The 17,290-nt window shown below is 45.8% G+C and overlaps 1 protein-coding gene across 2 annotated transcripts in view; it reads right to left on the bottom strand.

Moving 5' to 3' along the window:
* LOC139260043 (disco-interacting protein 2 homolog A-like) overlaps positions 1 to 17,290 on the bottom strand; it is a 441,929-nt gene that overhangs the window by 135,873 nt on the left and 288,766 nt on the right. For both annotated transcript variants that reach the window (XM_070876128.1, XM_070876127.1), the window contains exons 15-16: positions 15,637 to 15,730; positions 14,530 to 14,649 (exon numbers count right to left, since the gene is read on the bottom strand). In XM_070876128.1, the coding sequence (XP_070732229.1) occupies positions 14,530 to 14,649; positions 15,637 to 15,730 (214 nt within the window). The remainder of the gene's footprint in view (positions 1 to 14,529; positions 14,650 to 15,636; positions 15,731 to 17,290) is intronic.

Raw genomic sequence — 17,290 nt, 5'->3', positions numbered from 1 at the left:
CCCTAGAGTTTAGAAGAATGAGGGGTGATCTCATTCAAATGTATAAAATTCTTCAGGGGTTTGACAGTGTAGATACTGGGAGGATGTTTCCCCTGGCTGGGGAGTCTAGAACTAGGGATTGAAGTCTCAGAATAAGGGGTCGACCATTTAAGACGGAGATGAGGAGAATTTTCTTCACTCAAAGGGTTGTGAATCTTTGTAATTCTATACCCCAGAGAGCTGTGGATGCTCAGTCATTGAGTATATTCAAGACATAGATCGATATATTTTTGGATACTAAAGGACATTAGGGATATGGGGATAATGCGGAAAGGTGGAGTAGGAGGTAGAAGATCAGCCATTATCTTATTGAAGGCCGAATGGTCTACGCCTTCTCCTATTTTTTACGCTTTTGTAGAAAATTTGGTGTCCATGGATCCTGAAAGATCCACAAACGATCATGAGAGAGAGATTGTTGTCATCAGATTTCTGTCTGAGGCTGGCAAAAAGTGTGTTATAGCATAGTGTCTTTAAAAATAATGTTTTCAGTATTTGTTGATTTAATAGCACATTATTTGTAGCTGTTTCATTAAAAAATTCTGTAATGATAGCAGCCTTTGGGTTACTCATGCTGTGTTTCAGAAATTGAAATAGGTGCTCCCCTAAAGAGCACCAATATTAGTAAGAATCCCCTAGTACTAGTATTTCAAGGGGTTTTGTTGCAGTATTTGTATTTATGGGGTTTCCAGCCTTTGTGAACAAAGTTTGTCAATATTTGTCATGACCAACCTCAAACTACTCTTCTACAGCCTAAATTTATTACAAGACATTTGTTGGTAATAAACTCTCTCAGAATAGTACACAAATAGGGGCAGGGGTATCAGTCCATTAAGTTGTTAACATCCTCTGCCCCTAAATATTACTAAATAATAAGCAGGATGGTTTACTTATTAGCGTTATATATCAGACTATGGGGCTAGATTTTCCATTTTTTTGGCATGCATAACGCCCACTTAACATCCATTTTAACGCTGAAACGTCCAGATATCGCCCATTTAGCCACAAAATGGAAACTGACGCCCATTTCTTGGTCACTTATCGCCAAGCATTAATTTCCACATGTGCGTAACACAGAGAAAAAATAATACCGCCCGCCCACTTTTTGGGGCGGAATCTTCAGAATGGGCGATCCCAACGGCCATAATATCGTCCAGCGTTACTTTCGGCACGAAATTAACGCCGAGATTTAATAATACCGCCCAGCCACTGTTTTTTGTCGTAAAGATCACATTTGTCGAAACTAACGCCCAGTATATCGCCCATCCTTACTTTCCGCACCTCGCACGCATCACGCCCACAATATCGCTCGCCGACAAAAACCGCTGGGGAAAAGTGGAACTAACCGGAACTACTCTCAGCGGTATGGACGCCATGTTCTAAATCACATGTCGCATCATTTAAAAGGCCGCTCTGCTTCAACTTTGGGGGAGTTTGGATGTACTCTGGAGGTCTTTGGAGGTGATGTGAACATCTGAACAAACATCTCATCATACTGTGGACAATTGGAATTTACTAGGTGTCTTAGTGGGGACATTCATTCTTTGTGAACAATCGATGGAAAACAGATAGCTATTGGAATTGGGCCTGTCCTTTCTCACCCTCTCTTGATGACCGCTCACATGCTGCAGACTCGAGATGGCAGAAGGTACGCTCGACAGCATCATGTGCCCAATGTAAGACGTGACAGACTGATGAGGAGGACCAGACGTTACATCCCCCGCAAGTACAGGGAGAAGCAGTTTTACTTCAACTTGTCAGACACCACCTGCCTTCAGAGACTGCGCTTCCACAAAGAGGTTATCAGTGAGATATGCCAGCTCATCAGGGGAGATCTGCAGCCTGCCAGCATCATCAGGACCACACTGTCCATCGAGGTCAAGGTTACTACAGCACTGTCGTTCTACGCGTTGGGTTCCTTTCAGGCCTCAGCTAGCGATATTTGCGGTATATCTCACCACGCCACACAATGATGCATTTAGACAGGTCACTGAAGCCCTGTACGCACACAGGATGGACTTTATCAGCTTCCCTATGACCAGGGAGGCTCCGACTAAGGCGGCTTTCGGATTCAACCGAATTGCTAACTTTCCCAAGGTGCAGGGAGCAATAGACTCTACGCACAACGCGATGCGGGCACCTTTTCGGGACGCAGAGGTTTTCAGGAACGCAAGGGATTCCACTCCCTGAATGTGCAATTCATTGTCGACCACCAGCAAATTATTATGGCAGTGAATGCTAAATTTCCAGGCAGCATCATGATGCTCACATCCTGCGTGAGAGCACGGTATCTGATTTGTTTAACAATCACTCACAAGGTCAATGATGGATGCTTGGTGACAAAGAATATGGCCTCGCCACCTGGCTGATGACCCCCCTACGTGACACCCACACTGAAGCCGAAAAGCGATACGAGAGCCACAGATCCACTCGCAATATCGTTGAGAAAACCACTGAAGTGTTTAAGCAGTGCTTTAGATGCCTGGACCACTCAGGAGGCGAGCTCCAATACCACCCTGAGCAGGCAGCTCAATTTGTGGTGGTGTGCTCCATGCTGCACAACTTGGCTATCAGGAGGGGACAATAATTGCCAGAAGGGTCTGACGGTCCTCCTACGGAGAGAGGAAGAGAAGATGAACACTGACCTCAGGCCAGACAATCAGGCTGACACTGAAGCTTTGCCCCCGCCACCCTGTAGACCGCAGGAACGGGCCTGTGGTAGCATCATAACTGCAAAACTCTTACGTCAGGAGCTCATAAATGAGCGCTTTGCGTGAAAGAACGTTGGTGGTATTTACAAGGCTGACACACTGCTGGGTGTGCAGGTCATACATCAATGGTGTGCATCACAGGTGCAATTGGTGAGTAGTTTTTCTTCTTTTTCTTTTCCTTTATCAGTAAGAAACCTTTGGCACTGTTGCCAAATTAAATTAATTTAAGGATTAAGTCATGGCAAGAGAGCCCAAATCCCTGTCATGCTCCTCCTGTGCTATGTGGGAAGTCAGGGACGCTCCCAGTGTCCCTGACGACTATGTGTGCAGGAAGTGTATCCAGCTGCAGCTCCTGACAAACTGTACTGCGGCACTGGAGCTGCGCATTGATTCACACTGGAGCATCCGTGATGCTGAAGATGTCGTGAATAGCACATTTAGTGAGTTGGTCACACCGCAGATAAAGATTACTCAGGTAGATAGGGAATGAAAGACCATCAGGAAGAGCAGTGGAAGGAAGGTAGTGCAGGGGGCCCCTGTGGTCATCCCCCTCCAAAACAGATACACCGTCTTTAGTGCTGTTGGGGGCGATGACTCTTCAGGGGAGGGCAGCGGCAGCCAAGTTCATGGCACCATGGGTGGCTCTGCTGCACAGGAGGGCAGGAAAAAGAGTGGGAGAGCTATAGTGTAGGAGATTCTATTGTAAGGGGAATAGATAGACATTTCTGTGGCCGCAATCGAGACTCCAGGATGGTATGTTGCCTCCCTAGTGCAAGGGTCAAGAATGTCTCAGAGCGACTGCAGGACATTGTGGAGGGGGAGGGTGAGCAGCCAGTTGTCGTGGTGCATATAGGTACCAACGATATAAGTAAAAAACGGGATGAGGTCCTACAAGCTGAATTTAGGGAGCTAGGAGTTACATTAAAAAGCAGGACCTCAAAAGGTAGTAATCTCAGGATTGCTACCAGTGCCATGTGCTAGTCAGAGTAGAAATAGCAGGATAGCTATGAATAAATACGTGGCTTGGAGAGTGGTGAAGGTGGGAGAGATTCAAATTCTTGGGACATTGGAGCCGGTTCTGGGGGAAGTGGGACCAGTACAAATCGGACGGTCTGCATCTGGGCAGGACCTGAACCAATGTCCTAGGGGGAGTGTTTGCTAGTGCTGTTGGGGAGGGATTAAACTAATATGGCAGGGGGATGGGAACTTATGCAGGGAGACAGAGGGAAGTAAAATGGGGGCAGAAGCAAAAGATAGAAAGAAGAAAAGAAAAAGTGGAGGGCAGAGAAACCCAACGCAAAAATCAAAAAGGGCCACATTATAGCAAAATTTTAAAAGGGACAAAGTGTATCAAAAAGACAAGCCTGAAGGCTCTGTGCCTCAATGCGAGGAATATTCGTAATAAGGTGGACGAATTAACTGCACAGGCAGCTATTAACGAATATGATATAATTGGGATTACGGAGACATGGCTCCAGGGTGACCAAGGCTGGGAACTCAACATCCAGGGGTATTCAACATTCAGGAAGGCTAGGCAGAAAGGAGAAGGAGGTGGGCTAGAGTTGCTGGTTAAAGAGGAAATTAACACAATAGTAAGAAAGGACATTAGCTTGGAAGATGTGGAATCTGTATGGGTAGAGCTGCGGAATACCAAGGGGCAGACAACACTAGTGAGAGTTGTGTACAGACCACCAAACAGTAGTAGAGAGCTTGGGGACAACATCAAACAAGAAATTAGGGATGCGTGCAATAAAGGTACAGCAGTTATCATGGGCGACTTTAATCTACATATCGATTGGGCTAACCAAACTGGTAGCAATACGGTGGAGGAGGGTTTCCTGGAGTGTATTAGGGATGGTTTCTAGACCAATATGTCGAGGAACCAACGAGAGGGCTGGCCATCGTTGACTGGGTGATGTGTAACGAGAAAGGACTAATTAGCAATCTTGTTGTGCGAAGCCCCTTGGGGGAAGAGTGACCATAATATGGTAGAATTCTTTATTAAGGTGGAGAGTGACACAGTTAATTCAGAAACTGAACTTAAGGAAAGGTAACTTCGATTGTATGAGACATGAATTGGCTAGGATAGACTGGCGAATGATACTTAAAGGGTTGACGGTGGATAGGCAATGGCAGACATTTAAATATTACATGGGTGAACTTCAATAATTGTACATTCCTGTCTGGAGTAAAAATAAAACGGGGAAGGCGGCTCCACCGTGGGTAACAAGGGAAATTAAGGATAGTGTTAAATCCAAGGAAGAGGCATATAAATTGGTCAGAAAAAGCAGCAAATCTGAGGACTGGGAGAAATTTAGAATTCAGCAGAGGGAGACTAAGGATTTAATGAGAAAGGGAAAATAGAGTATGAGAGGAAGCTTGCTGGGAACATAAAGCTGACTGCAAAAGCTTCTATTAGATATATGAAGAGAAAAAGATTAGTGAAGACAAACGTAGATGAAATTATAATGGGGAACAAAGAAATGGCAGACCAATTGAACAGATACTTTGGTTCTGTCTTCACGAAGGAAGACGCAAATAACCTTCCGGAAATACTAGGGGACCGAGGGTCTAGCAAGGAGGAGGAACTGAAGGAAATCCTTATTAGTCATGAAATTGTGCTGGGAAAAAAATGGGACTGAAGGCCCATAAATCCCCAGGTCGGATAGTCTGCATCCCAGAGTAGTTAAGGAAGTAGACCTAGAAATAGTGGATGCATTGGTGATCAGTTTCCAACAGTCTATCGACTCTGGACCAGTTCCTATGGACTGGAGGGTAGCTAATGTAACACCACTTTTTTTAAAAAAAAGGAGGGAGAGAGAAAACGGGGAATTATAGACCGGTTAGCCTGACAGCAGTAGTGGGGAAAATATTGGAATCAATTATTAAAGATGAAATAGTGCATTTGGAAAGCAGTGACTGGATCGGTCCAAATCAGCATGGATTTATGAAAGGGAAATCATGCTTGACAAATCTTCTAGAATTTTTTGAGGATGTAACTAGTAGAGTGGACAAGGGAGAACCAATGGATGTGGTGTATTTGGACTTTCAAAATGCTTTTGACAAGATCCCACACAAGAGACTGGTGTGCAAAATTAAAGCACATGGTATTGGGGGTAACGTAGTGATGTAGATAGAAAACTCGTTGGCAGATAGGAAGCAGAGAGTCGGGATAAATAGGTCCATTTCAGAATGGCAAGCAGTGACTAGTGGGGTGCCGCAGGGTTCAGTGCTGGGACCCCAGCTATTTACAATATACATCAATGATTTAGATGAAGGAAGAGTGCAATATCTCCAAGTTTGCAGATGACACTAAGCTGGATGGCGGTGTGAGCTGTGAGAAGGACGCTAAGAGGCTGCAGGGTGACTTGGACAAGTTAGGTGAGTGGGCAAATGCACGGCACATGCAGTATAATGTGGATAAATGAGATGGCGGCAGATTAGGAAAAGGGGAGGTGCAACGAGACCTGTGTCATGGTACATCAATCATTGAAAGTTGACATGCAGGTGAAGGAGGCAAATGGCATGTTGGCCTTCATAGCTAGGGGATTTGAGTATAGGAGCAGGGAGGTCTTACTGCAGTTGTATAGGCCTTGGTGAGGCCTCACCTGGAATATTGTGTTCAGTTTTGGTCTCTTAATCTGAGGAAGGACATTCTTGCTATTGAGGGAGTGCAGCGAAGGTTCACCAGACTGATTCCCGGGATGGCAGGGCTGACATATGAGGAGAGACTGGATCGACTGGGCCTGTATTCACTGGAGTTTAGAAGGATGAGAGGGGATCTCATAGAAACATATAAAATTCTGACGGGACTGGACAGGTTAGATACAGGAGGAACGTTCCCGATGTTGGGGAAGTCCAGAACCAGGGGTCACTGTTTAAGGATAAGGGGTAAGCAATTTAGGACCGGAGATGAGGAGAAACTTCTTCACTCAGAGAGTTGTTAACCTGTAGAATTCCCTACTGCAGAGAGTTGTTGAATATACCCAATGAACTGGCATCAAGAGGGAGTTAGATATTGCTCTTACAGCTAAAAGGATCAAGAGGTATGGAGAGAAAGCAGGAAAGGGGTACTGAGGTGAATGATCAGACATGATCTTATTGAATGGTGGTGCAGGCTTGAAGGGCCGAATGGCCTACTCCTGCACCTATTTTCTATGTTTCTATGACCTTTGTGACAGTTAAACTTTAAGTTGATTGAAGTTAAGTGTAATTATAGCCTTTGATATTAAGGAATCACCAGTGTGTAACAGTGCAGCTATCTGAGCCAATGCGCAACAAGGTTATGTTGAATAAAAAACATTTAAACCGAGCATTTGTCTGAAATCAAAAGTATATCTGTAAAAGCCAACCCTCCCCACTGGCTTCTCAACCCCACCTCTACCCCTACCCCTACCCCTACCCCTTCCCTTCCTGACTCCAAGCCGCCTGGCTGAGAAGTTTCTCAGGCGCTGCTTCATTGGGTGGGAGAGGGGTGGGGTGATGACGGCAGAACCGCTGCTTGGACGGATACGGGAGAGGACGGCCCCTCTGGTGGGAACGTGCTCCAAGCCAGATGTTGCTCCTGGCTCGTGTCGTTGGCAATGGGGGTGCGACATCTTTGGGTGCAGTACCCGCTCCGGGACCACTGGGAGCCCTCTGCCACCAGTGTTCCTGGCTAAGAGCTGCAGGGCCTCCTCCATCTCTTCCACGTTATTTTTTTTATTTGTTGGACAAAAACTCGGTGCCAACTATGTTCTTGTACTTTGCAGGCATTTTGTTGCTGGTGAATCTCCCTCGTGCCTCCCACAACAGCCAAACAAGCACACACCTCACACACACACTCTTTCAGTCCCTCTCTGTTTTCTCTCTCTCTGTCTTCTCTTCTGTGTGTGTAATTGTCATATATGTAAGCTTGGAGTTACTAGCCACCAGGTGGCGCCACTGTCGGAGGTCATTGGGCTGTATGCACGTGTGCGGCCCAGGTATAAAAGGCAAGCCATCATGTAATCACTTTGGGCTCTTGTAAAGCAGAGCCAGGTGTGCATCCGTGTTAGACTGAATACTGTAAACTATCAAGTTATTACATACATAACATTTGGCGACGAGGTAACTTAAGAACCTTCGCATGCAAAAATGAGCACAATTGGAATTCTGGAGAGATTCGTGGAGGGAGCGGGCTGGGCAGATTGTAGCTCGCCTGGACCAGTACTTCGTGGCCAACAAAATGGAGGAACCCACTGACGCAGTTAGGCCTTCCTCACGGTTTGTGGTCTGAAAATCTATGGACTCAAAGAATCTTCTCTCGCCTGCAAGTCCAACGGACAAGGACTATGAGGAATTGTGCGCTCTGGTATGTGACCATCTCAAACCATAAGGCAGCATCATCATTTTACGATATCGATTCTACATGCACGTTCGTTCTGAGGGCTGGGATGTGTCAAAATTTGGCGCCGACCTAAGACGTCTAGCTGGACCGTGTAAGTTTGACAACACATTGGGAGACATACTCCAGGACTTCTTTGTAATTGGCATCAACCACGAGTGATCCTGCGTAAGCTGCTGGCAGCGGAGACGGATTTGAGCAAGGCCATCACGAGTGCCCAGGCATGCATGACGACGGACAAAACCTTAAAGCAGATATCATCGAAAAATCGGAATTCGGCAAGTACTGTAAACAAGACTGTATTGTAGTTTGGCAGAGCTGCATATGGCAGGGCCTACTTGACTCTGTATGCGAAACCTGTGGCTGCCCAAAGTCCGCCAAAGGGAACGAATCTGATTTCACCGTGTTGGCGTTGTGGGGGCAATCATCGGCCTCATCAGTGTCGGTTTAAACATTACATTTGTAAAGGCTGTTCAAGACTGGGGCATCTCCAGCGCATATGTCCGCAACTGAGCAAGCGTGCTGCGACACACCAAGTGGAGGATGATGACCAGTACAGCGCGGATCTGGATATGCAATCTGAGATACCAGAGGAGGAAGTGTATGGACTGTATTCGTTCCTAGCAAAGAGCCAACCGATAATAATTAATGTGAAACTTAACGGTGTGCTGGTACCGATGGAATTGGACACAGGTGCGAGTCAATCAAGAATGAGCCAGAGGACATTTGACAAGCCGTGAGATACTAAGGCTGTGAGGCCTAAGCCGAGTCCAGTCAATGCCAAGTTGCGTACCTACACTAAAGAGCTCATAACGGTGATTCGCAGTGCAGTAGTCAAGGTGTTGTATGATGATGCGGTTCACGATTTACTGTCGTGGATTGTTCCAAGCAATGGTCCAACGCTGTTCAGCAGGAATTGGCTAGAAATAAATCAAATGGAAGAGGAACAATAGCAAAGTGTTGTCGGCGAAGGATGATATTCCACGTGCTCAAGTGCTGAGCATGTTCCCTTCGCTGTTTGAACCAGGCATTGGCAATTTCACGGGAGCCAAGGTGCAGATCCACGTGGACTCGGATGCAAGACCCGCCCATCATAAAGCTCGGGCAGCTCCGTACATGATGAGGTAGACGATCGAAATCGAACTGGACAGACTCCAGCGTGAAGGGGTAATATCACCGGTCGAATTTAACGAATGGGTCAGCCCCATTATTCCTGTGATGAGTGATGGCACTGTCAGGATTTGTGGAGACTACAAAATTACGATCAACCGAGTTTCGAAACAGGATCAATACCCGTTAGCGAAGCCTGATGACCTGTTTGCAACTCTAGCCGGGGGGGGGAAGTCATTCACTAAACTAGATCGGACGTCGACCTACATGACAAAGGAGTTGGTCGAGACATCAAAGAAACTTACGTGCATTCACACTCAAAGGACTGTTTATCTAAAACAGGTGTCCTTTCGGAATTCGCTCGGTTGCAGCCATTTTTCAGAGGAACATGGAGATTCTACTTAAGTCCGTTCCAAGAACCGTCGTGTTCCAAAATGACATCCTGGTCACAGGTCGTGACACCGCCAAACACCTGAACAGCCTGGAAGAGGTTCTACATTGTCTGGACAAAGTGGGACTCAGACTGAAACGTTCGAAGTGTGTTTTCATGGCACCGGAAGTCGAATTCCTGGGGAGGAAAATTGCTGCTGACGGCATCAGGCCTACGGACTCGAAAACCAAGGCCATCAAAAATGCACCCAAACCTCAGAATGCGACGGAACTGCATTCGTTCCTTGGTCTACTCAACTACTTCGGTAATTTCCGACCTAGATTGAGCATTTCATTAGAGCCACTGCACATGCTGCTAAGAAAAGGTGACAACTGGGTTTGGGGTGCGTCTCAAGATAGAGCTTGAGAAAGCTACTAATCTGCTTTGCTCCAACAAGTTGCTGGTACATTATGATTCGTGTAAGCATCTAATATTGGCCTGTGATGCTTCATCATATGGAGTTGGTTCCATGCTCCAACAAGCTAATGAGTCGGGTAAACTGCAACCTGTTGCGTATGCTTCCAAAAGTTTGTCAAAGGCGGAAAGGGACTACAGCATGGTAGAAAAAGCATTAGCCTGTGTGTATGGGGTTATAAAGATGCATCAGTACCTGTTTGGTCTTCGGTTTGAACTGGAAACAGATCACAAGCCACTCATTTCATTGTTTTCCGAAAACAAAGGTATAAATACCAATGCATTGTCCCGCATCCAGAGGTGGGCGCTGACATTATCTGCCTATGATTATGTTATTCGCCAGACCTGACACCGAGAATTATGCCGATGCACTGAGCCGTCTACCGTTGCCCACGCCGGAGGTGGAGAAGCCACAACCTGCAGACCGACTGTTAGTTATGGATGCTTTTGAAAGTGAAGGAATCCCTGTCACGGCCCAAGTCATGACCTGAACCAGTCAGGACCTGATATTATCGGTTGTGAAACGCTGTGTCCTTAGTGGTGATTGGTCTGCCATACCCAAGCAAATGGGTGATGAGATCAAACCTTACAGCTGTTGCAAAGATGAACTATCCATTTAGTCATATTATTTACTGTGGGGTAATCGTGTTGTTATGCCTAAGAAAGGCAGAGAAAAATTTGTACATGATCTACATAGCACTCATCCCAGTATTGTCATGATGAAAGCCATTGCCAGGTCTCATGTATAGTGGCCTGGAATTGACTCTGATCTGGAATCATGTGTGCATCAGTGTAACACTTACATGCAGCTAAGTAAAGCACCAGCGGAATCACCGCTGAGTCTGTGGTCGTGGTGATCTAAACCATGATCCAGGATCCACATCGACTTTGCAGGCCCCTTGCATATTCCAAGTGGATAGAGTGTATAATCATGTCATCCAGTACATCCACAGCTAACATTGAGAGCCTTCGTGTCATGTTTGCCACTCATGGTCTGCCCGACATCGTTGTAAGCGACAGCGGACCTTGCTTCACGAGTCTGGAGTTTCAAGAGTTCATGAAACTCAACGGTGTCAAACATGTGAGGTCAGCACCATTCAAACCCGCATCTAATGGTCAAGCAGAGAGTGTTGTCCAAACAATCAAGCAGAGTATGAAATGTATAACTCAAGGTTCACTGCAGACTCGCTGGTCATGCATATTGCTTAGTTACAGGACAAGACCCCACACGGTTACGAGGGTCCCCCCTGCTGAACTATTGATGGAGAGGTCTTAAGACCAAGCTCTCTCTTGTCTACCCTGACTTGAATGATCATGTTGAATACAGATGTCAAAGTCAGCAGTGGTATCATGATCGCGCTGTTGTGTCAAGCGACATTTCTGTTAATGATCCTGTGCATGTACTAAATTATGGTCAAGGTCCCAAGTGAATCGCCGGTACTGTTGAAGCCAAGGAGGTTAAGAGTGTTTATCGTCAAGCTCAAGAATGGGCAAACATGCAGGAAACATGTCGATCTAATAAAGCTGCGGCACACGGATGAACCGGAACAGTCTGAGGAAGACACAATCAGTGACCAACCAACCTACCCTCAGTCATCAGAGAACTCCGCTGTCATCAACGTATCTGGACTTTCAATCCCTGACATGGTCATTGCCATTCCCATCAGCTCGGCTACCCAGCCCCCAGTCATAACAGACTCAGAACGCTCGCCCAAGGCTGGAGTTGAACTGAGACGATCAACTCGGGAGCGGAAAGCCCCGGACCGTCTCAATTTGTAAAAAGACTGTTACTAATATCTTAAAGGGGGATATTGTCATGTATGTATGCTTGGAGTTACTAGCCACCACGTGGCACCGCTGTTGGAGGTCATTGGGTTGTACGCACATGTGTATAAAAGGCAAGCCATCATGTAATGTAATCATTTTGGGCCCTAATCAAGCAGAGCCAGGTTTGTACCTGTGTTAGTTTACAGTATTCAATCTATCGAGTTATTACATACATAACAGTAATGATGACCCCTGACCTCCTGAATCGCGGGAAACGAACGTTGCCATGCCATTGCCAAGGACGGCGACACTTTACGGCAGAAGGCCACAGAGATTTAACGTTATCACCCATTTCAGATCGCTCATGGTAACGCCCAATTTTTAAAATGGAGACTAGGGGCTTTGAAAATGGGCGACAAGCCGGTGATCTGAAAAACCCATGTTTACCGCCCATGCCGGAAATACCGCCCATTTTTGGGCGATCTGCACTAGGGGCTTTGAAAATGGGCGACAAGCCGGTGATCTGAAAACCCATGTTTACCGCCCATGCCGGAAATACCGCCCATTTTTGGGCGATCTGCACAAAAGTATAAAATCTAGCCCTATAACTTGTGTGTAAATCTGTCATTTACAGCAAAAATCAACTGGGATTTTTTTTGTAAATAATTTAATTAGATCTGGAAAAAGTGTGAGGGGTATCCAAACCATATTAAATTGATAAGTGGCCAGAAGAGCAGAGTGCTCGGGGAGGGGGATTGTAGGGCTGGAGGAGGTCACAGAAATAGGGAGGGGCAAGGCCATGAAGGGATTTAAACAAGAGGATGAGAATTTTAAATTTGAGGCAATGGGAGACTTGGACTCAATGTAGATCAGCAAGGACAGAGTAGGATTTAGTATGGGATAGAATATGGGCATCAGAGTTTGGAATGAGTAAGATTTATGGAGGAAGGAAGATGGGAGGCCTACCAGAAGAACATTTGGATAATGGAAACAAAGGCAGTGATGAGGGTTTCAGCAGCAGATTGGCTGAGGAAGGAGTGGAGGTGGGTTACATTACAAAGGTGGAAGCAGGTAGATGGAGAGGATATGGGGTCAGAAGCTCAGCTTATGGCCGAATAGGACGCTGAGGTTGGCAACAGTCTGGTTCAGCCTGAGACAGTGGCCAAGCAGGGCGATGAAATTAATGTTAAGGGTGCAGAGCTTGTGGCAGGGGTTGAAGACTACAGCTTCAGTCTTCCCAATATTTAGCTGGAAGAAAGTACAAGACTAGATGTCTGACAAGCAGCTTGACAACACAGAGGCACTGTGAAGGGATTGAGACAATGGTGGAGAGATAGAGCTAGGTGCCATCAGCATACATGTGAAAGTTGACCCATTACAGCAGATTATATCACCAAGGGGCAGCATGTAGACTAAGAAGAAAAGGGTGTCAAGTATCCCTTGAGGGATTTTATAGAGTTAATAGGGGGAAGTGGGAAGAGAAGCCATTGCTAGCTACAATTGGATAGGTATGGGTGGAACCAAGTGAAGGTAATCTCACTGAGCTACACAATGGAGTGGTGGTGGTGAAGAAGGGTTGTGTGTCAAAGGCAGCACAGAGATTAATGGAGGACAAAGAGGGATAATGCACAAGTCACAATGGATGTGTCCTGTGACTTTTTAAGCACCATTTTGGTGCCAAGGCAGGTGAAGACGCACGGATTTGGGAGCCAACATGTTCAAGGAGGAAAGGAAGGTTGGAAATCAGGCAGTAGATTGCAAGAACAGAGGGGTTGAGTTGGGATGTTTTGTGGAGGGGTGGTGACGGCAATTTTGCCAGGGAGGAATACAGTAACGGAGGATAATGTCGACTAGCATGGGGACCAGGAATGGAAGTTGGCTGTTCAGCACCTTAGTGGTATTGTGGTTAAAGGAGCAGGAGGTGGGTCTCATGGACAAGATGAGCTTGGAGAGTGGCATGAGGGGAGACAGGAGAAACACTGGAGAAAGACACGGATTTAGGGCTAAGGCAGGGGAGGAGCATGGGTGGAGGTTTGGATTGATGCGAAAGGGGAAGGGGGGATTAGCAGCAATGAGAGCTGAACCAATAATATCAATCTTAGTGACAAATAAGTCCATAGGTTCCTCAGACTTCTTGTTTGAGGTGAGGGTTTAGGGGGAGGGGATAGCAGTTTAAAGAGCTTGCTGGCATTGGAGAAAAAAACTGGGGGTTATCTTTGTTCTCCAGGAGAATCCTGGACTACTGGGTAGTTTTGACAGAGGAGGGAGAGACTCAATAGCACTTGATGTCATCCAGCCAGTTCACAGATGGATGGCTAAACTTCTTGTTAGCCAGATACACTCAGGTCTGTGCTCAGTGTACTTGAGGAAGCAAAGATAGATTCCACTCTACCGGTAATGACTGGGATGGGAGAGATAAAAGGTTTTCCTAAGGACAAAGGCATCCGATAGGTGGAGCGGAGGTGGTGATTGAATTATTGATAGCTGGAAGGCCAAAGGCTAGACAGTTGGGAGTTTGAAAGTGCAATTATAAGTGACTTAAAGAAAGTTCTCCCCCCCTCCCCCCAAGGATGGATGCAGAAGGAAGTGGAGTTGGAAGGGGGTAGAGGGATGTGGGTGGTAATGGTCACAAGATCTTGTGATGAAGACCTTGAGAGTAGACATATTAAGAGATGGCAAGGTAACAGCATACTTACATGGATTTGCACCATCTGCTACAATCAGCATCCGCAGTGAGCTGAGACTTACATCCCTCTGATCCCGCTGAGCTAAGAGAGACCAATGCATGTCCCGAGACTTCACCACAGCAACGTGAGCTGCAAGAAAATAAATGCACTCGTGGCTCAAAACCTCTTACAATTAAAAATACAAAAATACAACGACGTTAATAGCAAATACTATAGTGTAGGGGTTATCAACCGGGGTTCCGTGGCCCCCCCAGGGGCTCGTGAGAAGATTTCAAGGAGTCTGCAATAGAGCGGGAGGTGGAGGAGGGAGTGAAAGAGCGATCACTATCACCACATCGTTTTCAAAGGCTCCACTTGCTGGATCCAGACTGGCTTCTCCTCTGCGAAAGCGATGTCATTTTAGCCTGAGGTTTCAATCCGCCATGCGCCACCAACAGCGTCCCCCTCCTGCTATGGCTGGCGGTGGAGAAGATTAAAAATAATACACCGAAAACGGGCTTCGAGTGAAATTAAACTTATTTGGAAATTAAAATACTAAAGCGGTTTTAAATATAAATGGGCCTGGTGCGAAAAATAACCTGAGCCGAAATAAAAAAGGGGGCGGGGCTGAATGGGCCCACCTTCCCTTTGATATACAGTAATGTTGATGTGACGTAGATGTTGTAGTAGCAATCCAGCACCTGGCATGTGCTGTTGTCACGCGAAAGCCTGGGATATGTTGAACATTGGCCACACTGGAGCTTCCACGAACTCTTCACATTCTGTTACCAGGGAAAGGCAGCAATATTTTCGGATGGTGCAGGCGTTGCCAGAAAAACAATCAGTGCTTTGCATTCAGTCGTGCACGGAAGGATGCCTGTTTTCCAGTCTGATCGAGCAGGTTTATTTCAGGCTAGTTGCAAATTTTATACAGAAAAAAATACTTGTGTTTTGTTAGAGGGGGTCCATGGGATTTTTATAACTTGAAGGGAGGGGAGGGGGGGTGGCTCAGAAGGTTGCGAATCCCTGCTATGGTGCACATAACTCTACAAGAGTCAATACAGCTGACAGAAGTAGAACATGTGATGGGCTGAATGACTTTTGCACATTACATGCCTTCCAATATTATTACCTTACCTTTGTACGCATAAACTTTCTGTATCCAGGAAAGAGGATTCACCTTCATCAGAGCATAGGGGATGTTGATCACATGCATCCTGTTCATGACACTCTGTCAACAAGAGATATAAAATATTGGTGACTTGTGCTGTGATGTCTCAAATTGGTTAGTGGCTGATAACCAACTAGTGACCATCATCTTTGGGGCAGGTAAGCAGGCTCTCTTTGGGGGTCAAGTTGACGCCATGGTGACGTGCCTGCCAATGGGAGTTAAGAGCCAAGTCAATTTTCTATCGTTGACTCAGTAATGTGATACCTGAACCAGGCAGGTCCCCACTACGTAAAGTGCTGTTAACGACGAACCATACCTAGAACCTGAATGGGTAGACATATCACTGGGGGTTGAGATTCTTCCACTTGGTTGCATATACCCCCTGGAAGCCAATGCCCCAACAGTTAAGGTGGCACTTACTGAACAGGCAATGGGATGCAGTTCTCTTGGACTATTTCAAAATGGTAGAATTCTGAACTGTTCAAATTTATTTTCTGATAAAAGGAGAGAAGTGGGCTTTCATGACTCGACTGCAAATGGCCTACCAAGGAGATGTTGAGAATAGGAGGAAAACCTTGACTGCCAAGCAACCAGTGGGAGAAAACCAATAAGAATTATTATTCGGAGTACCAATATATCCAAGTAGCTAATTGGCTCAATCATTCCAATGCCAATATGATCAGAAGTATTTTTCAACTGACCCACAAACGTGCAGGAATAATAATGTGCTTCCAAACCACTGACTGCAGAAACAGAAAGCCCTGGCTGAAAATTTTGGGCAAACACTTCCGTGAACTGCAGTAAATCTCTGCAAAAGTTCACATTGTACTACATACAATGGAACCTTGATGATAAAACACAATCTCCACTCCAACGGATAATAGAAATCTAGGTTCACCAGGAATGCGACTCTCAAGCTGACAAAAGATTTGCTAAGAAGTTCCTTGTTTTCCTAATACAGCTGATCATTGTGTTCCTCTTGCTGATTCTGGTGCACTTGTACTTTTTCTGCACCGATCACGTCCAACTATTGCCAATGCCTTCCAATCAATTTGCCACATAGTTCTTACTTACAGTCAATCTCTTATTAAATCTTTTACCAGTTTTTGGAAACAGTGGAATTCATATACATTGTTGAGTAAAGGTCAATTTGATTATTCAACTCTATAGTTTGCCAGAAGTGGAACTGCCTTCTCTCAAACCCTGATACTACTGCATCTACTCAATCTGATTAACGTCCATCCTGAGATAATAGTTACATAGGATATACGTCACAGAAACAGGCCATTCTGCTCAACCAGTTTTTGCCGGTGTTTATGCTCCACTCGAGCCTCCTCCTGTCCTTCCACATCTAAATCTATCTGCATAACCCTCAGTTCCCTTCTCCCTCATTTGCCTCCCCTTAAATTCATCTATATTATTCGCTTCAACCACTCCCTGTGGTAGCGAGTTCCACATTCTCACCACACTTTGGGTAAAGAATTTTCATCCGAATTCCCTCTTGGATTTCTTGGTGACTATCTTATATTGATGGCCTCTAGTTATGCTCTTTCCCTACAAATGGAAACATTCTCTCTGTATCCACTCTATCAATACCTTTCATAATTTTAAAGACCTCTA

Source organism: Pristiophorus japonicus, chromosome 3, assembly GCF_044704955.1.
Source record: "Pristiophorus japonicus isolate sPriJap1 chromosome 3, sPriJap1.hap1, whole genome shotgun sequence".
NCBI lineage: Eukaryota > Metazoa > Chordata > Chondrichthyes > Pristiophoridae > Pristiophorus > Pristiophorus japonicus.
Note: the sequence above shows the minus strand (reverse complement) of the source record. Positions and strands in the feature narration are given on the sequence as shown.